Here is a 23,939-nt window from a genome sequence, read left to right on the forward strand (position 1 = left end):
ATATTATTTGTTCCTGCTGTCCTCTAAAAAAATCCTACACTGGATCCATGACTAAAGCCTCGCCAATAAAGCCGCGGGTAAGCGCAGCTCTGAATTGATTCAATTTGGCGTTGCTTGTTACGATTGAGGATCCACCATAAGAACTGAATTTACCAGAGTAAAAGCACGAAAAGGTTCCCGTCTAATTTCCCTACATCCTGATACCGTTTCATCAGCATTTATTATTTGTGGTAGGGATGTTATGGAATGTAATTTCGGTTACGGATATAGGAATAATATTATACCGGTTTCGGATATCCGAAAGTTTCGGTTACGGTTACGAATATCCATAACATCCCTGATTTGTGTTATCACATGCGTTACGAAAAAGGGAAGGCAAATAAAATCCGTACATTATGTCCATTAATATTTTATTTGTAACTTACCTATCAACATGTTTTTCTTTTTTTACATCACTTGCTAGCTACCCATGTATGCTGTCATTAGTACTTTGCAGAAGACTGGCACCGGCTGAAAACCAGCGCTGCACGGACAGTGCCGTACAGCTTACGCTAAGCCGGATACCCTTGTCACCTTGTTTTACAATTCAATCTGTGTTATGTGTTTTGTTTTTCTTTTGTTTTGGTGACAATAAAGGTTTATTTATTATTTATGTAAGATACCTATGCAATGTCCTTTACCGCTATATTTACACAACACTGTACAGGCGTGCGCGGGCGCACATAAATGCGACGGGCGCGCTCGGCCCGGCCTCGGCGCTACAGTTCGTAGGAAACATCTATATTACATTTCATAAGGTACTCGTCACCTCGACTGCATCACATTAGGCACGTTCGGCAAATAAAGGCACATCCCGCGGGCGCAGCCCGGGCCCAGCGCGTCGCTAACAACTAAACGTTAATACTAATCTGGCGAAGGCATCTCCGTAAGACACTGCGCTTTACATCCCATTTCTAATACTCACACACTAATATTAGTCTTTTTATCAACTTTTAAGTACAATCTACAACTATTTACCTCTGAACATTGTAAATAAAGTGCGTAAACGTCGCCACGTCAATAATTTTGAAATCATACATTTTGTACAACATTTTGTATTTCAAAAGCGTCTTATTGTCAAAATATCACAATTCATGTCGCTCGGGAGCGGGCGGCCAGCGCTCCGGACGCCTCCGCGCTCAACCTCGCCCATCGGAACGGAAGACAACAATTTTTCATCATAAAATTCCTTCGCATTAATTCTACGTAACAGTAATAAAATAAAAATATAGAACAACTAAAACCAAAATCGTCCACTGTCGAGATTCCGGGGGGACCTTCGACGGCTTCGTCCGAGCGGGCGGACCGAAGCGCGGCGAGCGGTCGCGTCACTGGGCCGGGGCCGGCGGCCGGACAACTTAACAATACTGAGATTTACACGAGCGGCGGTCGGTCCGAACTCCACGGCGCCCCACTAAAAATAAATAGAAAAATATCGAGGAACTTAACTTTGAACTAGGCTAATCGTCGCAGAACGTCCGAGAGTCACGAGACACGCACGGGGTCACACGAGCTTGACGGTCGTCTCCGTGTTGTAGCGCGCCAGCGTCTTCTTGACGCGCAGCGCCGTGAGTCGCACGGGCGGGTTGGCGTGCCAGCACTCCGCCATCAGCGCCGCCAGCGTGGCCAGCGGCTCGCTCGCCCGCCAGCGCGCCGGCACCGGCGGCCGGATACCTTTGGCCACCACCACCGCGTGCATGTCCTCGAAGGACGGGTCGGGCGGCACGAACTCGTGGTACGGCAGCGCGTAGGCCTCCACGTGCTGCGCCTTGTCGCCCGTGGCGCAGCGCCGGCACATCTCCCACAGCACGAGCCCGAGCGAGTACATGTCGGCGGTCTTGAAGGCCTCGAAGTTGGCGCCGTCGAGCCGCTCGGCGAGCACCTCGGGCGCCATGTAGCGGCGCGTGCCGACGCGCGTGTTGGGCGCGATGTCCACCTCGTTGCGCTCGGCCACGTAGCGCACGGCGAGCCCGAAGTCGGCGATGGCGCACTGGCCGTCGCGCTTCACGAGGATGTTCTTGCTCTTGATGTCGCGGTGCGCGATGGCCGGCTTGCCGCTGGTGCCGAAGATGTCCATGTGCAGGTGCGCGAGCCCGCTCACGACCGAGTAGGCCATGGTCATGAGCGCGTGCGCGTCGAGCACCACCGTCTGCAGGTAGTCGTGCAGCGAGCCGTTCTCGTGGTAGTCGGTGATGAGCAGCATCTGCGTCCAGGAGCCGGTGCCCTTGATGTCGGCGGCGATGAAGCCGAGGATGTTCTCGTGGCGCATCAGCACCGTCTGGTAGATCTCGGTCTCGCGGAACCAGGACGCCTCCTCGGTGGTGAAGAACACCTTGACGGCGACCTTCTCGCCGCGCCAGCGCGCGAGCCAGACCTCGCCGTAGCGGCCCTTGCCGACGGACTCGACCATCTGGATCTGCTTGGCGACGGTGCGCTGGACCAGCAGCGGCAGGCCGGAGCCGGAGCCCGAGGAGGCGTCGGCGAGCGCGGGCGGCGCGCGGGGCGCGGGCGGCGAGGGCGGGCGCTTGCCGGCGCGGCGGCGGCGCAGCAGCAGCAGGCAGGCGCCCAGCGCGGCCAGCAGCGCCACGCACAGCGCGGCCGCCAGCAGCGCCGCGGGGCTGGCGGCGGCGGGCGGCCGCAGCGCCGGGCCCGCGTCGTCCGGCCCGGGCGGCGGCGCCGGCAGCAGCGGGCTCAGCCGCTGGTTGCACAGGTCCCTATCCGAGCAGCATTCGATGCCCTTCGGGTGCTGGTGTGGCACTTGCGCGCTTTTGCACTGGAAAGTTAAAAATATTAATTAATTTATTTATTAGGTACACCAACAAAGTCACATACATAATACAGTTCATACATTTTAACATGGTTTAACACATGATGCGTATATGACTTTACGTATATGATGAAAATATACCTATTAAACGTATGTCAAGCGAATGCAACATTATCTCATCAGACTGCAAAAAGGAGAAAATACTAAAAAGGGCCTTAGGAAAAGTAGTTCTCAAAATCATTGGCATTAAACACATTTTGACTTAAACTTCGACATAAAAAAATCCAAGAAATATTTGTCTACCAGCTGAGTTCGTTCTCCACAACCACAACTCCAGTTCTACTAGCTAATTCCATAGTGCTTGCACACGTTGACTCGCGGGCGCGGGCGCGGGCGCGGTGACGAAATATCAAACATATGTAGTGATTCCAAGTGTTCACGTACGAAACGCACGTGCGGTCTAACTAGCGGGCAAGCTAGCGACTGGCGCGCGCGGAGCGCTCGCGGTAATTTCAACGCGTGAAGATGTTTGTGTGTGTTCATGTCAAACTAGCGGCGGCGCGCGCGTTTCACTCGCGACGTCAGGTAAGTTCAACCAGTTTGATCTTGTCGCTAGAAACGATAGCACGTTTTTATCATGTCGTTCAATACAGAAGAGTTTATTAGTGCTATTCAGGCTAGAACTCCTATTTGGCAAAGTAAACACAGTCATCATATGAACAGAAATGTTGTTTAGTTGATAACGATAATATTAATTAAATTAAATAATAAAGAGGAACCTTGTTTGAATTTGATTTTGATTGAAAATTATAAATTACTTACTAAGAAAATCTTTTTTTTAAACTCACCTTATAGTTACAAATAGTCTTTCTTCGGGCTTTATACTTTTATGAAAATTTGTGTCTACTTTTGAAATATCACTCCTTATTGAATCCAGTATGTAATCAAAACAGTTGACACTCATCCTGGTATATCCAAAAAACCTTGAAGGATGTTCTCTCAAATTACGATATACGAGTAAAGTATGAAATTCACCATACCGTTCTCTTTCTTTATTAATCTCGTGCACACCAATTCTAATTTTTAGCATCTCCCACTTTAGGTATGAATTTTCGGTTAAAAATAAAAGATCGTCGTCCATAATTCGACCTCTGACAATACGTCACAATCGCGCGAACGCCTGGTCGTCAATATGAACACGAGCTCGCGACGTTACCCGCGCCCGCGCCCGCGCCCGCGCCCGCGCGTGCCTACGTGAACAAGCACATAAAGCTGCATATCTGCGTATGGCAGCTGCAGTTCACAAAAACAGACTACTCACTTGCATAAACCCTGATTCATCGGGCGGCAGGCAGCCAGCGGAGCGGTCCAGCACGATGTACCCGTTCTCGTCGAGCACCTCCTCCACGGCCACGAAGCAGTAGCCGCCGGGCTGCGTGAGGCAGGTGCCGTTGGCCGCGCCGTCGGGGCACGCGGCGCCGCCGGCACACTCGCACTCTAGGCCCCGACCTGGAAAATGGAAAACAATCCCTTAGTAATCTAGTTATCGTTTTCAATATTGTACGACAAATTCATTTGAACACCCGCGAATTAATTTGAACTAAATAAAGATAGCAGGATGGCGCTGGATGCAGCCCATTACCAACCGCGCAATGTGGAAGGAAATCATCGGGGGAGACTTATGTAACTTATGTTCTGCAGTGGACGTGGATCAAGATCATAAATATATGCAGACAATTTTATAAGTTATATTAAATCCATAGCTGCTAATGCTAGCTTTTTCAAGATATAAATTATTATACATTCTCGTACAATCACTTCAAACCAGGACAATGAGTAAGAAAAGCATTTCCACAAAGGTAACGTCTTCATGAAATAACGACGTGTAATGTTAGCAACTTGATTGAACCCTTCCACCACAAGTGGAAGGGGACACACTCTAACAATCTAACCTAACCTAACAATGCACGCCAAAGACGAAAAATCGATAACACGGAAATATATTTCCGAGAATAAGACAATCGAGTCGACAAATGTTAATTCAGGTGTTCCTTCGGAACTAGGGCAGCATATGTGTCCGAGGCAAGTCGGACTGATGAATAATAAAACCAAACGCCTGCAACGCAAATTGATCGCCAGCAACAAAACATAACTTCAGGACAACAATGGAGAGACTGCAGTCCGGGGCACCGATTTGCAGAACGCGACAATTAACTTCTTCAATGACATTTCAGCGGAAATTCTATAGAGATCGATTACGCGGACGCTCGATCGAAGCGACCACAAATGAGCCTCTATTCAGCCGGGGCAGTGTTGCGTGTTATTGGAGCAGCCGTGAGCTTCACTTTACACTTACTTCCTCCGAGTAACTGGTTTTAATAAAAAGTCTCCCAGGCAATTTCTCTGTCTGTTATGGGCACGAACCATTTCCATACTTTAATAACCATTCCTTAAGCTTTTCTGAGAAATACCCGCCATCGATAAGTGTGCTGCTAGTTGTACCGTATCACTGGTGTGTAACTGAATACATAATTATACTTCTCTACCATTTTATGGAGGAAGAAATAGATGTTAATAATGACTCAGGTGTTTTGATCTGCAGATTTGCGAGTTAAAAACAGACTTTTAAAGGTTACAATCGTCATTCTTAGGTATTCTCGCAAACAGTTTTTTCGAAACACAAAAAATGTGGTTAAAAAACAATATTTAATCGTTCTAAGAAGTTTAACCTAATGAATGCAAGGAGACAAAAATTCGTCGTGATGAAATCTCAAGTTCGGGAGCGCGTTGCTGAATTTAATATTAAAGAATTGGTCGTGCCAAGCTTAGATGGAATGCAAGATATGCATGAAAACAAAAATATAACACATCTGGAAGAGGAGCGCTCGAGACTCGAGTGGAGGCGCATCTCGGGTGTTTTTTGGCACGCGGCAGGTACCACGGCCCCGGGCTCGCTAACAAAAGGGCGGCCACAATACTACAGCAGGTAGACCTAGCTTTGCACATGGTAAAAGCATTAGTTGCACAAATAAAAACAAAACAATTGCCATTTAAAAATACAATGCGTTTTCTAATTGAATTTCCTGCAATAAATTAATCACTGAGTATCCTTCTTACAGTTTTATTAACTGATTTATAATATATTTTATAGACTTCCCATTACAATTATAAAAACGAAGATAATGAAGTAATCAGATGTGCAATAAACTAAACAGTAAAGTTGAAAGCATAAATGTTAACATTACCGTAACAAGTGTTTCTGAAAGTTCTTCTAAAAAATATAACATGAAATAGCTTCTGGCGTACATCGTCTATCTAAATCAAATAATAGTACACCTGAAATCAACTGTGACGAAGAGTGTTCCCAAACTGCTAAACAACAATTTTAATTGCTGTTTCCATTACAAAAAGCAAACATTGACTGGATATAGAAAGGCAAATTAAAAAACAGGTAATTGATTGATTTCTTAAGGTTCTATAATAATTAATTTTATGTAGAGTCCCTGGCGCTTGCATTTAATACTATAATAAATAAATGATGTGAGAAGAGATACTTCAACAGATTGAACAACTGATTCCACAACAATTAATAGAATTAATAGTGTTTAACCTTTAACTATGGACGTCGGGTCTCAGAGGCCCACCCCCCTTTCCAATTTCTCGGTTTGAACACCTTCCCGTCACGTGCTGCTTTCGACCATCTCAGTAGCTTCAGTTTTAACTGTGTTTGGACCAAGGAGACATAAAATCGCGTCTTCCGGCACTTATTACGTGAATAATCACCATCCAAAATTTTGTCCGGGTCTGGGAGACCCGATGACTATAATTTTCATACAAACATACTTGTATGGATGTGACCTGTCAACTATTTTTTTTTTCTATTAAATTATTATAATCTTAAGTAAATTGTTCTAGTTTAAGAATACATAATGGCAGAAAGTATCTGAGTACATTAGCTATATTATTAGCCCAACTATCTAAAGAACATTTCAGGAGTATGGTATTTCTTGTAGACGATTCTTCTTTTGAGTTTAGATGTTTTAGAATTCACCATTGCTGCACATTACACTTCTGAATGGTGTACATTTTGCCTATCAAAGCTCCCAAAGAAAGATAACACATACCTGTAGAGATAATTTGTCTTTAGTGTTCTAGGCTACTGTGTATAATTATGGTAACTTTAACCCTTGTCAAAATTTTTATTTTATGTCCTTCAGAAATTTTGTTCATGTCTTTAAGTTACATGGTTATTAATTAGCAAGGAAAAAAATATTACTATCATTTATTAATAATATATTGTAATCAAGGAGCCTATACGTGATGGCAAGTCAATTTACACTGAAAAATGTCTAAGTTTTTAAAAATTGCAAAGAAAAATTAAATGATGGTTAAAATTTGATTACATTTACTACTAAATCCTTTATTAATAGTTATTAGATATATATCAACTCTTTCATAAATTCAAATTGATTCAGTTATGAAAATAAGAAGAATTTTAGATAGGGGTCTGTGAGACCCGACGTCCATGGGAGTGTGATTATTTTTTCACGTCCATAGTTAAAGGTTAATGCTATTTTATTAGTAGATGCAATCAACAAAAACTGTTTAATTACTAAAGAAAACAAGAACCAACATTACTTTGAAAAACGTGAGTTATAGAGTTCTGACGAATTTAAATAGCTAATGAGTTGAGTTTTCCTATTTACAAGGATACGAGTTATTCTAAACTTCTGCTATGAATCATTACTCACAAAACATTGGCAAGCTGTGCATATGACGCCCAGCAGGCTCGAATCCATTAGCGCTACTTACAACGAAGATAAACCCATGGTAAACGACAAAGACAGGAAACGATGAATAATTCAACCAGCACCACCTTCCACTATTCAAATCCGTTCAAAAACGGAAACTCAACTACACCGTAAGATCACGATCCTTCGAGTCCAGACAGAAAGGCCAATGTTGACACTGGGGACATCACTTGAACACATCCTGATTCGAGAGCCTTGAGGCTCTGAAATACAATACACATGCTTGCGGGCGTGAAGCATAGGTGTTCTAGTTTAGGAGGCTGAAGGTGTCGCACGTACTCAGTCTCATGTCGGCGGCGAGCGGTCGAGGCGGGCAAGATCCAACGTCCGCGCTATCATTTAAATATAACTTGGGGAGCCGCCGTCTGTCGCGGGCTTTATTTTTACACCGCGAAGATTATTGTGGGGAGTGACAACGAGCGGCGTTCGTCACGAGAGGCGCGGGCGGCCGGCCGGAGGACACTGAGCGCGGCCGGCGCGGGCAGGCGGAGCCCCCGCCCCGCCCCGTGCACTATGCACCGCTGTCCGCTGCAGCCTCCGCATGCCCCGATAGCCCGCCGCCCGCCAGTGTTGCCAGAAGGTTACTTTTGAACTGCATTGGTTACTTTTAGGTTACACTAATGAAAAGGTTACTTTTAGGTGATTTTTCAGAAATTGTAGAATTAACTTTTACAGGTTATTCAGTAAAAAACATTAATAGTGACAATTTAAAAATTATGTCATAAACTGCATTTAAACATGAATTTGAATTTTTATTTGTTAAAAAAAATGAGTTTTACCGAATGTTTTTCGATAGTGAAACGCAAATCCATGAAACGTTTTTATACGACCGGTCACTTTTCGGTCTTCATGGAATAGTCAAAATTTCGAATTTGGGTAAACGATTGATGATCAATTGTATTCATTTTCCATCCATGAACAATCCGCACTTTATTCAAAAAGGTTACATTTTATTATATTTCTGGTAATTTCTGACAAGACCCGACTGGCAACACTGCCGCCCGCAGACGGCCCGCGCGCTCGCACTCCAACGCGGGGACGCGACGCGAATCATTGACGCCCGCCACGATAACAACTGTTTACACGATCTAATTGCAAAATATAAACAACTAGCTGTTGGTAAATATCTAACTGAATTCGAGTAACAGTTGATGATGTTGTTGCTCTACAGTAGAGGGATATAAATAGACAACAGATGTGACAACAGTATCCAACGAAAATTTAATTCCGTGAAAGTAAGCACGACATTTCCACCAATAATTTTACCAAGGACAAAATTGGTATCAGTTCTTGAAATCCAACCTGTATTCATGCTGAAGCTTTTTATAGTTTACAGCCTACGCGACTTCCACATGTTATTAAGAGAAACGCAAGTAATAAAACCTTACGATGCTGAACTAATCGCGAAGCTTAATGTGATTATTTTATGAGCAGCTCGTAGGTTTGTATTTTATGGACCTTTCCTTTTCTGGACGATGGATCGGGTGTAATTTTCCCCTCCGTGAAAAGTATCCACGCGGACCCTTACTGTGAGAATCGTAATCGTCTATTGCACAAACGGTTTCCCGGTAAGGTGAACTCGGCTCGGTGGTCTTGTCTCTTCGGACCGATTTGGTCATGCATGAGCCCTATCTCGTATTGCAAAAGCGTCGGTCGATCTCTCCGAGGCCGCGGCATATGTTCCTCACGTGCGCACGCCGCGTCCAATTGCCTCGATTCATAACGGTAGTGCCGATTCTACGGCAACATTAATGCATCTCAAGGATCCAGCCAATTGCAGATATTAACTCGGGCACAAACACCAGAATACCTATGCGGGTACGCGCCGAACTGTATTTGAGCGTGACGATTGCCAAATCGTATGTAAATTAGGTTTATAAATTCCAATTACATGCGTAAATAGACGACACACTATTGTTCTTGCTCGTCTGAGCCATCAATTTGCAAATAATTGACATTATTAGGCTTAATGTCATTCATGATTAGCCTCTTGATGGTTCGATTTAGTGAAATTCGGAACGTAAATTCGTGTCACTGTGACGACAAATGAACCGCTGCTCAGCCTTGAGATAAACATTTTGTCATTTTCCCGTGGGATCGTCAGCGGTGACACTTGAGCGAACCATCAGAAGCTCATCAGTGCGATGGTTATATGATTATCCACAAATCAAATCCTCAGTGAGCATCGGCGTGCAGCCCAGTTCAGTCCAGATAACACTTTCAAACAATGTTTTAGTTCAAACGCGCTAGTAATGTTGATATGATCGAGCCGCGAGTCCGCGACACGTGCAACATTTGATTTCGTTTCGCCAAACAGCGCAGATGTTTCTGATATCGATTAATAAATACGAGAATATCGACATCAAGTGTACTGCAACCGCTCACATAAATCGATTTGTTACTGAGATACAAGTAAAAGGGCAATTGATCAAGATGAATTTGATGTAGAACACAGCATCGCACTCCATCTTGTTTTAGATATGAATAAATTGGATCACAGTTCCGTCAGACGAATCAGACGCGATAAAGATAAAAACTCCGAATGGAGAAAGTAACGTGCGAAGAGATTCAAACGAGGATAACGTTTTAAGAGCACTTAGGACGAAGCACAGAGTACGTATGTCCCCTTTATCGCGCGAGCGTTTGTCGTGACTCTTGCAATTGGCATTTCGTTCCGATCATGCCGGGGTGAGAGGTCATCATCATAGTACGGCGCACAAGCGCCGGCTATCTAGCGACCTCTCGGATTATCCAACCCGATCGATAAGGTCCCGAGGGGCACGCGCGGGCGCGGGGATAGGGCCAAAGAACATAATTTATTCGGCGGCAGAGTGGCGCGCCTCCGAGGTGCCGGGACCCCGCGCGCCCGCGCACCCCGCCTCCTTACGAAACAGGATCCCTATATTTTTTGTGGACCGAGGATTAAGGAGTATCAGGTTAAACGCAGGTTACGTAATAGTTTTTACACACCCTTAATCTTCCAATGACCCATGGGACCGTGTGTTAAATTGTGATGGTTTTTAAAATTACACAGTTCTGTGGTTTTTTTTTTGTATAAGTATTCGGCGCAAACAGATCCATCTTATTCACCTGAGAGTACCGTTGTTTGTACGATAAGAGGGTCGCAGTGACAATATTTGCGCGCGCGCATGTCTACATAATTACTGTCTTTGACTGATGAAGGCTCAAGGTCACCCAAAGAGCGATGGAGCGTGCTATGCTCGGAGTTTCCCTGCGTGATCGAATCAGAAATGAGGAGATCCGTAGGAGAACCAGAGTGACTGACATAGCCCGCAGAATCGCTAAAATCAAGTGGCAGTGGGCGGGGCACATAGCTCGAAGAGCTGATGGCCGCTGGGGCAGGAAAGTTCTTGAGTGGCGACCACGAGCTGGAAGACGTAGCGTGGGCAGGCCTCCCACTAGGTGGACCGACGATCTGGTAAAGGTCGCGGGAAGTACCTGGATGCAAGCGGCGCAGGACCGGTCTTTGTGGAAATCCTTGGGGGAGGCCTTTGTCCAGCAGTGGACGTCTTTCGGCTGAAACGAACGAACGAACGAACGACTGATTACATGACTTCTATTCTAAAATAACCACAAATTAATAATATCAAAAGTATGTATTTAATTCCATTGGGTACCAATCACGCACCCGAAATTTTCAAATTTCCTTATAATGAAATAAACATCAATCACAGTAATTTGTGTAATTTCCAGTTGGCAAACAGGTGAACTGGATAAGTCAAACTGGTCAAAGAAAGCACCTTGCGGAGTTCAATGATTCGTGATAAACGACTGTGTACTCAAGTTGGGACATATCAATATTTACCATGAGTCCAACCGACGCTATCTCGTTACCTGCTATGTGAATTGTTATAGCAACACACTTGTTTACCAACACTTGGAACTGGAAATAATGTAAACTGCACGTATCACAGATATTGGAGGGAACTGCCAAATGGACTATAGCATAAGAATCACTCTAATAAAAGAGATAATGACCAGAAGGCTAGCAGTCCGAATTGGCCTTGGCAGATTGTGATGAGGAAAATAGATCAAAAGCTTTTTAAGTCATTGAAATTATTGCTATCGCAGATAACTGTAAACAAATCAAAAACAAACAAGGTACATATCAATGCAGTGACCTTACCAACGTCCTTGTAATTACTTTATCAAAAGAATGTTGTAGATAATTAAAGTGGTGCAAATTAGTAACCAGATTCCCTAGAAACGCGATTGTTGTTTGTACGTGACAAAAATCACGAATGTCATAATTTTCGAAAGATACCGATCGATCATTAGGAGCGTTTATTAATCAGCGCGCTCCGAACGATGTGCCCGATCGTAATTGCAGGAGTTCGTGCAGATTTATGTCCTCAATTAGACTTCCATTTGCCGCGATCTGACAACGAGAATGCCCGATATGGATACCTGTCAGAGTTAATACATTTTACTCATAATTTACTTCGAACGGGGCTTGTCCGGTTTCTGCATTAACATCTTGATCGATTTCTCTCGCATATTCATGACAGTGCGCAATACTATGTGGTAATTGGGAAGGTCTTTAAACGACAGTTAAAGTACAATTTTAGCGAGCAACGGAACTTTCAAAACAACGCTTGGTGGAACATTATCTATAATGAATGAGCCCCGTTCCCCGGAATGTGATCGAGGACACAATAATTGTCAATGTGTACCGAGCAGATAACGGCATTAATGTTACAAGATATAACGTCATTGACTAGTTTTCCCTACGCCAGAGAAATAAATCGTCGTCTATATATAACCGTCGCCAGACAGTAGCAAAATATTCCACAGAGTCATAAAGTGTGCCTAGAGCTGCGCAATTTCAGATAATCTCTTAATCATGACGAGATAATCTTAATTGCAGGGGCGCGGCCGTCGATGTTTTGTGGATGAAAGTGTACTATCAGATGTCGGAGTATCTTGGGGAGATATCGGCGTTGTACTTCGTGTAAGTTGTCACGCGGCAGCGACGCGGCGGCTGCTCGTGACCAAGCCGCACGGAACCTCCGCCGTCCACTCATAAACCAAAACAATATCGTGCTATTACATGAAAATGATAACACGGTAGTTCAGGTGAAATTGGTGAAGCGATACTACGCAGTTAGCTGTATAGAGTGCCTTCACTTATCAATACGCTGATAAGGGATATCTACGCGTAAATGATTGGATTTAAGGATTTGGTTCGAGAGATTACTATAAACGAATTAGAAACTCGATAAACAATGAACTAAATTGATCTTAAACAATAGTACGCAACAAAACCAAATAATAATGCAGATGTAATTAATAACCTGTCAAACAAAGCAAAGATAGATACAGAGATAGTGAATGAAAAGATACAGGTTCAATGGTGGGCGATTATCTTATACGAACATACAAATAATGTCTGTCAGTCAAAGCTATAGGTGTCAAAGATTTCAATTTTGTCCAATTGATTGACAATCAAGTTTTAATAGCAAAAACAGTAATGGCATGTAGGCGAACCGGTATTATAAATGGCTTTGTACGAAATATTTGTGTCAAGACTGTAATGCATTAATCTTTGGGCTCGAGTAATTAAAGTCCCGATTTATTAAAAATCCAATCAAGTGGACACTTCAAGTACTGCACTTAGCATAAATTTTGTCGTACTTTTTTGGAAAATAATGTAAAAGGAATTTTGAAAGTAATATTTTGCTACTTTAGTGCTTGAAGTTGTTCGACTAGTTGTTGGCTTGGCGGCCAATGAGTGCTGGTGGGCGACACCGCGATCGCCGCCTTCTCTTTTGAATTTGCATTTGCTAACTTTAATCTTAGGTATTTCGGAATAAAGACATCTGTATTAGACGATAACTCAGGCGCTTAACTTGTTTATAACAAAACTTATGCTAATATAATAAATTAATAACAATCCGGATAGACATATTTTAAGCTAAGATTATAATTGCAATGACATAACTAAGTAAAAAAATGTTTTTGATATTTGCCTCAACAACAACAATAGCAGAGTTCTGCACAAAATTTCTCGAAACTGAAGCCATAACATGATTTGTGGAACCATGTCTGCTGACGGGTCTACATGGCGAGATGGCCACAGCCCAACACGACAGGTGACGCCCACGAGAGCCGCTAGAGCCTCGGGCTCAGAACTTATGGACGCGACGTCTCTCGGGTCATAAGCTAATGAACGCTAGACCAATCCCACGCCGCAATTAAATAAACCAAATAGCACTTATGCAAATACCCGCAATTCCATTATGCATGAAATATGTTTAGCTGAACCATGTGAACGTTAATTTTGGTTGCAATTTGAATTGCATTACTGGAACACTTGACCAATGGGACTAATTCATCACAAGCGGAACTACAATTTTGCAATGTCGTCCCACACGGGCTCTTCACAGTTTCATATACAAGAGATTTGAAATGACTTGTATATTTAAATAATAAGTGGTCGATGTTTCATTTCAACGTTAACATGTAAGAGCTTATCCAGATCGTTAATATCACCCACTCGAGTGAAACAATAATCATGAACATTACCAACAATAAGGACTTAATATTCCAGTATTCCGTTTGCAGAAATATCTGTTTGATTGAAGTTGAATATTCTTGGCTAGAGTTCAGTTCTATTATGATCAATAAAAAGATTCCAGCATCAATTCTTTTTACGATTTTGGGTTCAACAATTTGGTCAGTACCTATTTGACAATGGTTTTCATTGTCATTTTATACGAGAAACTTTTTAAAATGCTAATTTCGATACAGCCACGATAAAGATTTATTTATATTAATACTTAGGCTCGTGCTCAATCGACGATCCAACACTCACTGGTCAAGAGCCAATAACCATCGATCAATGGGAGTTTTCACCAAGATTTCGGTGTTTCCGTTAAAATCGCCATTGTATAGCACTGGCCTTAATCGCCTGTTGGATTGCCGTGTGGTCTCGGGTTAAGTGTTCTCGGATGATGTCGCGATGGCTTGTCGCGCGACACCGGTCGTTTGCATGACATAAGGCGTTGCGTGTGTCGGTGGCCATAGGGCAACATACCACTAAAGCGGAAGCGTAAAATAATATTCTGAACACCGACGAAGACCATTCAACTTCCATCATTTTTCAGTAAAAGTTATGTAGAGACTTTTAAAATACTGCTTCTGAAGAAAATTTAGACCCGTAAACTCTACATTTATCGACGTCGCACTCTCGGGAAATTACAATTAACAACAAAGGAAAGTTCTCCCAGTGAGCTTATTGAACCTTAATACTGCGCTTTACAACTTGATGTCATTCGCTGCCAGTGTCATATGGCTTTAATCCAGAAAAATGTACAATTCAAACGATCAGAAGCGTGGGCACGCGACGCACCTTTGACCGGCGCGTGGGCACCATAACGGTGGAATTGTGCAACATAAAAATACCATCACAAATTATACCGATGATATGAATTCTCCAAATTAATATGGAAATATTGATACAATTCTAACTATATCTACGTATCATAAATAAGGTCTGATCGGATTTGGATGCGATATGTCGAAACGATGAAAAGCGCCTAATGAATTGAATTGATGAGCCGGGCTTATAATAAAATATTTGACGATTCATTAATGAACTGAATCAATATTGGCATATTATGCGCAGGAGATTAAATAAACATGTCAATGAGGAAGGCTTAGCTGAATGCTAATTGTTAAAAATCTACAACATTTCTTAATAAAAACAAAAGTAAGGGCCTCAAGAAACAAAATGTTATGAAAGTTTACTTTAAGGATAATAAAAGTCTACATATCTAAAAGAAATTATGGCTTTGAAACGTAACGAAGCTCGTAAAAAAATGAAAAATACTTAATAAACAACGCCCACAGCGCCAGTTTGAGCTAATCATCTCGAATCTAACGTTCTTTCCCCATATGAGCGAGGTAGAAGGCGCAAACCAATCTATTAGCCAGATATGATGACCCGTTTGATGTTTTAATGGCACCGCTAGACTTCGCGACTTTTTGTAAGAGCGTATACAGATTGTGCGTTTTTATACGTGGAGAAAGAAGAAATTTTGAGATACATCTACTCCAATGGCTTAGGTTGTTGCAGTATTGAAAAAATTACAGGAGTCTAATCTCTGAGATTTTAAGTGGAGTTAGGCCGGCAATACACGGACCGCTTGAAGCAGCAGGGTCGACAGCTTCAAGCTGTCGACCGCCCGAATCAGTTGCAACTGCTCGAGCGGTTCGTGTATGTGCGTGCATAGAACTCTGCAGTTCACTGTGCAGTCGCAGCTTGAAGCTGTCGACCCTGACTGCTTCAAGCGGTCCGTGTATTGCCGGCCTACTGAAAAGAAGAGCTTTATTGAGAGAAAGCATTTTAAGTGCTTTTTTTTTTAATCATAATAAAAAATCTACGGGTTTGATTGACTCTGAAAGAAAAAAGAAATCTAGAGAATGTTAGTAAGAAAAATATTGATAATATGACATTTATGGCAAACAGTACAAAATTGTTGAACTGTTTGATATTATTATAAGCACCGAAGAAAAACTCAATGTGCAAACACCTTAACACGGCCAAAACACATTAACTGACCCTGGCTCGCGACACCCATTACTATTATAATTTAACATAATGCTGTCGCAAAAAGAAACGGTGAAATCTAATTTTAAAGTCGTAGAGAAAATATACCAATAAATTCCGATATTTATAATCATAATTGTAACTCCTACTCAGAAAATTTATCAGTTTCTTTGTTATGAAAGTCAGTATTTTACTTTACATGACACAGATATAGGTTAATAAAATTTTATGTGTACTCTAACCACAGAATAAATACTCATACTACGAACTCTACCAGAATATTTAAAAGCTTTTCATGGCTAATGTGTTCACTAAACAAACGAGTGAAATAAGCACCTCATACTTTTTGTGTAAAATAATACGAGCAAACGGAAAAACACACTTCAATAAACAAATCCGTAACATGATATTCTTCATGAAAGGATCACTCGATCGGGCTCGAAGGACAAAAACATGGCGACGGCCACGGATTTGTCGCGGCGACCAATTTTAGCTTTTTTATTGTGAAACTCAAGACTTCGGTTGACAACTGCGGCGTGGTCAACCTTGCTGTAACTCGTTTGTAATAGACACCGCACGTTACAAAACAGAAATCATCCAAGAAAAATATCATAACCAGTAATTATCATATCGATTTCTACGTGTTAACAATGATCAATTTACATTTAAATTAATTCTGAGATACGACAGGAAACCCTATTTACTTCAATGTTCATGTAATGCGTATTTAATAGGAAGGTAGGTCGGTATAAATGAAGTCGTTGCAGCTATAAAGATATTAATAAACATTGATAGTAACAATAACAACAGAATTCGGTCGTTATGATGAGTAAATAAAATTGTTTCCTAGTGTACTGTTATCATTACGATGTCTGGCGCGAGTGAAGTGGGCACACGTGTATAAGTACCTCGCTTTACTTTCGCGTAGTTTAATTCTTAATCGGAGCCATCAGCGGGGCGTATTGCGACTCTTATTTCTTGTCAGTTTAAGCCATTAACGTGTAACTTCAGGTCATTGTTAATGAGAGCTATCCTTAAAATATTTTTTATCTTTATGCACAATTTATGGAGTCTCGTTACTCAGCAGGGTTATTTAAAAAAAAACTGAATTATTCGCAATTATTATTGGCTAAAAATATAATGACGTCGATGCCAGCCAGTGACAATTTGTCGTCATATTGTTACGACGAAATTTTTATGTTCCATGTAACGTTTTGCGCTCCATATTCTAAGACCGTTGGGTAAATAATCTGATGTTTTTAGAAACGAGTCAAAGAGCCTATTAGTCACTGCTGTATCCACAGACAATAAGGAAGTGGGAACAACGGCCACTCGTCAGACGCCAACGCCGAGCCAAGAGGCTATTCAGATGAGAGCGAGCACGATACGGCTGATCGGCAGATTGCGGTAGAAAGTCGCCCACGCGTGGCGAAAGGTCACCGCCCACACCCCCGCGATCACCGTTGTGAAATACGAGACTGAGGTGCACGAGCAATTACCGCCGTAATTGATGATCATTGCGAAATGATGCGGAGGAGGCCCCGGCTGCAGCCATTAGCGATGCAACCGGAGAGGGCGGGCCGTCCAAGCAATAGACGCCCTCACAATACACCGATATTAAAAACTTACGCCGATGATGGACTTTAAAAAAGCGATCAATCAAAACTTGATTAGCATCAGCCGCGGGGGCTAGGAAACATTAGCGTCGATAAGGTCCCTCATCATTTCAGCAACGTAAAATTGATGAGAGAAACCTGCCTCATATCATTATAGGCTTTCAAATGGCTATACTCGGTAAACGTTAATATGCTGTTTTATCACTCGCAACATACGTGATACAGGAAGAGCATTATATTAAGTGCCTCATAAAAATCCACGGAGATATGAATATATAAAGTGTTCATTCTTTCGCTGACTAAAATAGTTTTAATCAGAAGTCGTAAAGATGTGAAATCGGTAGAAAATAAAGAATACAACAGTTTTCTTTTATAACTGTATATCGGAAGATACATTTGGCGGCGCGTGCCGGCCGGGTCATAGGTGGGCGATCGACTTTATCTCCCAAGACCACACTAAATTAATATTTGACGACACCCACGTACCAAATGTGGATGAAACACGACTCGAACGTATAGTCTTTCCATTCATAAATATTAATAAAAACCTCTTAGAAATTGAGAGGTCAATAGATTTTATGATTCAAAATATCTATTGGAAAACACAAAACCTCGCACGCAATAAAGTTATTAATGAGGTTACAACTTGGTCTGTGTTTATGAATGAAAATTGCGCTATCGCATCTCCATTACAATTATTTTATTACACACTTAAGAAGAGAACTTTCCACGTGCAAATTATTATGATTAATTATTCATAGCAAATGCTGCGATAAGCGGGGGTTAAGAGTGCAGTTAACCCTGCTAATATGGATACGGACTCACAGTTAGGTGATTGTATCGTAATTGGTCTCAAAGTACGACGTAGAATAAAAAACTATTCAGCGCTATCATAAGGCTTATCACGATGCCGGCACGTGCTTTCTATAATTAAGTTCTCTGATATGTTCCCTTAAAATAACATCACATAATATTCAGTGCTTTGTTTGAAAGTTAAATGAAATCAAAAGTACAAAAATCTTCTTCCCGTTTGTCAAGTAATTGCTACTAAATAAACTTCTAATGGATATTCCAAGAAAATCTATAAAGGAAATTGTAGAGTCATAATTTAACCACATTTGTGTATGGGATTGCAAGATTTTAGCAAAGCATATTTGCAGCAAACACCGCTAGTGCTCTTTAGCAGGATCTGTAAATTACTGTTTAAGTGCACGTAGAACACAAAGTATTGTCGCGAGGCGAGGGTTCACGTCCACGAGCGGTGTAATCTCAACGGTACATCGTTGTTCAGCTCGAAGCAGCATTGTTGCAACCCCGCTGACACGGCGACACTAAACAATCTTGATCCCAGCAAACTAACCTCAACTCCTAATGGTATTATACATTTGCTTTTGAATAAACCATTAGCGGACTAAAACAGATTTAAAATACACCTCCATCTAACTAAGGACATCGTCTAAATTATTAATTATGATAATTGGCTGTCAATAATAATAAACGTATCTGAACACCTGCTTCGTCAAACTTTTAATATTGTGAAATAGAAACCAGTTTGCGAATAAAAAGCCGTTCATTCTTAAAGTGCACGTAATTTTTCTGGAGACTCGTCTGTAAGTTATAGCGGATGAAAGTTCGGAGGCGGTAAATGAATGGAGCTCCGAGCGCGGCGTAGATAATCTTGTTACGAAGTTACGAGAGAACGTATATGCAAATACGGGTGTGCAGTGAAGTAAGGGGCACGGGCACCATTGACAGCGGTAACGGGCCAGCCTGGTCTGCCTCGCGCCGTCTGGCCGCGATGAAAGTATTTAATCAAGCGCTATTCGGCCAACTTCATAAAATTTAATTTCAAATCGGAACATGTTCAGCTATAATCATTTCTCATTTCGTATCTTCGACGGCATTTTTAATGGTCGGACGAACAGGTGTTCCGATTTATGATAGCATCTCTTTTATTCCAGTTTCCAATGCAAAAACTATGATAGTGTTTGAATTGGATGTATCTACAAATTAAACACAAGTTGTACCGTTTCCGGCTCATTCACGGCAGTCGTAAAAATAATGTAATAACCTGGGCGAGTCCATCGGTTAACCAGATTGAATCTTTAGATTTGATTCGCTAACGCAACATTTCAACAGTAATTATTCAGCTGAATGCATTCGAGCATGGCATTAGAGATGCCAAACTGTATGATTTATTTACATTGCTTTAAGTTTAATAAAACAGATTGACCGGTAAATTAAATTTTATAGTTGCCTTGTATTTGACAAGTCCAAACTTGTCTAATAGGCAAATACGTTTCGGATCGCTCGAATCTATTCAATATTCGGGTACTGCGTTGTTCTATCGGAAACTAGTTTTGGATAGATAGTCGTGACCTCTTGCTTTATCATGTACTAGACGCGTTTTACGGAACTTTCTTTTTATTCATGGGCCAAAGGCTGCGGATCTGTGGATAAGTAGAATCGATTGTGTGGAAGTGGTCCGTAATGTTCGTTGCATAAGCGACGATTCATTGCGGAGACTAGACCAAACACTGGACAAGTACGCGTCAAAACATGATGCAAGTAGAGTTCAAACATTATTGGAAGCGCGCATCTTTAGTATAGAAATTACTTCATCATTTCCCCGCACTCACACACGTGAGTTGTGTGTATGATGGGTGCGCACACGCACGCGCGGCTTCCGGGCGCGTCTGTGAATGACGCGTACGCATGTTTACTACCGCGCGGGGCTGTCGATCATTTCGGTGCGCGGGCTGTGACGTCATTCATTAAAGCTTCAATATCCACCTCAACAGTTGGCACCATCGAATCAACTTCGCTTCACACGAGTCTATTTTTAATGTATTAGTTCATTCTTGTGTAGAGTCTTTCTGATAAGGCAAATACGTAACGCTACAGACATACAAAGTGTTGTATTCGGCAATTAATGTTGTTAACTGTAATTATGTACCAATCAAATAAAACACTAAAGTAATCCAGTATTTCTTGACTAAACCTATAGTCTTTTTCACGTAAGATGATCCGTATGACACTTCAAGGTTATCCATATTACGCATACTACATATGCAGAATATTTTTGAAAAAATATTTGTATTTTATTAGCAATATAATAAAAAAATATTAACTACTTGTCTTGAAATATATAGTAAAATCTGAGTCTATTGATTATATTTTCATTAAATACGATGTAAAAAAATTTTTTATTTAATGTACGCAATGTGTGAAACGGAATAGATTTAGTGCTGGGGTATTTCTTGTATTATTAAATCGATTATTTCCGCGGTTCATTAATCGATTGCAGTGAATACTTAGTTATTAAAAACATCACAAAAATCAACTGTATTTTTCGATTATTGACTTTAATAAACGCATTGAAAATAAATTAATAGTTTTTAATTTAAAGAAACAGAACCAGTACTTTTTAGGAATCGTTTTTTAGAACACGAACCATGAAATTTGAATTTTATCAATAAAAAATTGTTACAATAATAGTTGTAATTAAAAAAAAACATGTTTTTTGTTAAAGAACACCTATACAAAATATTTCTTTAAAAGTAGGTTTTACTAACTTTTCGAAAAAAATCGATAGATAAATCGCTATGGTTTAGTTATGTGACATCTCTAAATCTTTCAAACTCGAAACGTCATACGGATCATCTTAGGTGAAAAAGACTATAGGTGTTATTAATATTTACTTAAACCTGAATTTGAGTGCTTTATTAAAATTCATTTGCAAATTGCAATAGCGTTCCGATTTAATGTTCAAAAGCATAGTTGTAATTTATTAATAGACAAGTTAATAAGAACTCATTTATACATCTTATCAGTAGTGCATAGAGTTGAAAACCTAACGACAAATTACAGAGTCCTAACTGTAATTGCATATCATCGTTATTCCAGTTCTAATTAAATTCGGCGATACTAATCTTAGTTATTTACAGCGGAACACGTTTGTTGCAACTTAGTTGCATTGCATAGCAGGTTGCTACAAATTACTGCTTCATCGTATAATTTGTAGGGACTAGCTAAGTTAATCACAGAAATTCAGGGAATCTATTTGAATATTATGTATAACTGGACAATAAATTCAATGATATCTTAAACTTTGTATAGGACCAAATTCAAAATGTAACTTATCTAAGCTCGAATTATTTTGAAAAGCATTGCAGCAAAATTATCGACTAAAGGTTTTCATTATTCATCTAAAAATTGAATTCAAAAGATACAATTTAAAATTCAAATATATCTACCACCTTGTAATTTGATATACCTGTTATTGCCCGTTTCTTGAGCATAAAAGTGAATAAACAATATCGAAGATTACATTTTTATGGAAATATAGTAGACCAGCCAGAACGTACCAACATAAATGCGGGAGTCTTAATACCAGAATTTATGAGTGTGTATTATTGAATGATTATCGAATTTGAAGCTTTTCATTGGTTTAATTGCAATACATATTTAGACCAATCACAGGAAAGTATCTAAGACGGACATTGAATCTAGTTCTGAGTGTTGTTTTGAAGGCCTCAAGCTCTTTTTCCGCGGTTATCTGCCGATTGAGAGGTAGCATCGTCGGTCCAATTAGCGACTGATACGGCAACAGATTGTTTCCTGGAAACGCATTCAATTACCGGCGGGAAGGAAGCCTCGGCGGCACAGTCCGCGATGACTTATTGCCGCGGGCTAGATCCGCGAATAGTTCAAAGTCCTGGATCGAGAACCATCAGTTGTCTAGCGCATCCGCTGATGACTACTGTCGCAGACGAGGTTGCGAAATGTGTGTGTAGTATTATAACACGCTTTTAACATTGTTATCTTCATAATTCATAATGATGTATGAGTTTGACGTCCTTGCGAAATCTTGATTATCGACTTTAGATAAAATTGACAAAATATACAATCCTTTGCATTCCGAAATTCAATAAAACTAGCTTGTCTACGTTTTATCTTAGAGCTACTAAAACATGTACGCGTGTTACATTATTAGTTTGCAACCACAAGAAACAGTTCCGAATAAAAAATTGGCAAGACCATCACTCAACAAGTGCTCTACCATTAAATCAAGTGCACATCGATTGCTGGACCACGGCTCGGATGATGTCACCGCGACCGGAATGGCCATCGTTTCCGACAGCTCTTATCTCCGCCGATGCGATCTCGTGCCAATCACATTTGGAGCGTTGCTCCTCGTGACTCTCCAAGCGCACGCCCTGGGAACTTCGTAATGGCCGCTTTTAAAATGTAAAGCGGCAGTCTTCCTGTTACATGGTCAAGTTAATCCTTGCATCATAATCGACATGGAACTATTTTTGCAAACAACCAAGACTTCAGTTATCAGACAAACAAATATTTTTAATGCCACAACAGGGTGGGGCAATGCAAACATTTAGATATTTACGACAGGTACCTACATTATTTGATATCGATAAAATCGCAGTGCTAACGAACGATAATGTCATTTGACCTATCTGAGCAAATTTCATGAGACAGATAAACATACAGGTTTATGCTAACGCCAGCCTGTCTACTAATAATTCACACACTTCGTATAGTAGACTCTACAGTGTGTGTAGAACATTTTCACTATCAAAGTTAAGTTACATCTGTCTGGTGGTTTATTTGGTTGGTAAAACTGCTCCTACGCACTAACATCACATTTAAATGATGTGTAAAAATAATAAATTATGTTGATTATGTATCTTCTGATCTAGTTCATTTTGACTTGCAAACTCAAGGAGATATCTATGTGAAAAATCACTGCAAGTGCTGAGAAAGAACACTCCCACTCACACAAGCACAACCTATTTTAACAACCAACTCTAATTGCGTCATGACGATATCGAATACTCAATAGCAATTGGTAGATGAGATCCACCAGCTGCCAAGAGTCGGAACCAACTATTGCATGAGAACTCTTTCTGATAGCGCAACACCAATCGTAACAGATGTAGAGTCAACGCTCCCTCGAGATTCGAATGCAGATCGTGACAATCGCGAATGCGATAGCATTTGATCAGGTGCTATTGCCAAGATTTAGAGACGCAAAGGTTATGAGCACGAGTGCCAGCGCCGTGCAGTCTAGATTTCCAGACTCGCACAGTCATCCTTTCACAAGTCCAACGAGT

At 41.2% G+C, this 23,939-nt stretch overlaps 1 protein-coding gene across 2 annotated transcripts in view; it reads right to left on the reverse strand.

The window, feature by feature from the left end:
* Window positions 1-393: 393 nt before the first annotated feature.
* LOC135078668 (bone morphogenetic protein receptor type-1B) overlaps window positions 394-23,939 on the reverse strand; it is a 67,760-nt gene continuing 44,214 nt past the window's right edge. Inside the window, exons 1-3 of one of the 2 annotated variants that reach the window (XM_063973199.1) lie at window positions 7,897-8,094; window positions 4,128-4,315; window positions 394-2,812 (exon numbers count right to left, since the gene is read on the reverse strand). In XM_063973199.1, coding sequence (XP_063829269.1) covers window positions 1,544-2,812; window positions 4,128-4,315; window positions 7,897-7,906 — 1,467 coding nt within the window. In that variant the 5' untranslated portion in view covers window positions 7,907-8,094 and the 3' untranslated portion in view covers window positions 394-1,543. Of the gene's footprint in view, window positions 2,813-4,127; window positions 4,316-7,896; window positions 8,095-23,939 lie in introns of those variants that run through there. The other variant, XM_063973200.1, reaches the window with a different exon arrangement.

Source organism: Ostrinia nubilalis, chromosome 15 (genome assembly GCF_963855985.1).
Source record: "Ostrinia nubilalis chromosome 15, ilOstNubi1.1, whole genome shotgun sequence".
Lineage (NCBI taxonomy): Eukaryota > Metazoa > Arthropoda > Insecta > Lepidoptera > Crambidae > Ostrinia > Ostrinia nubilalis.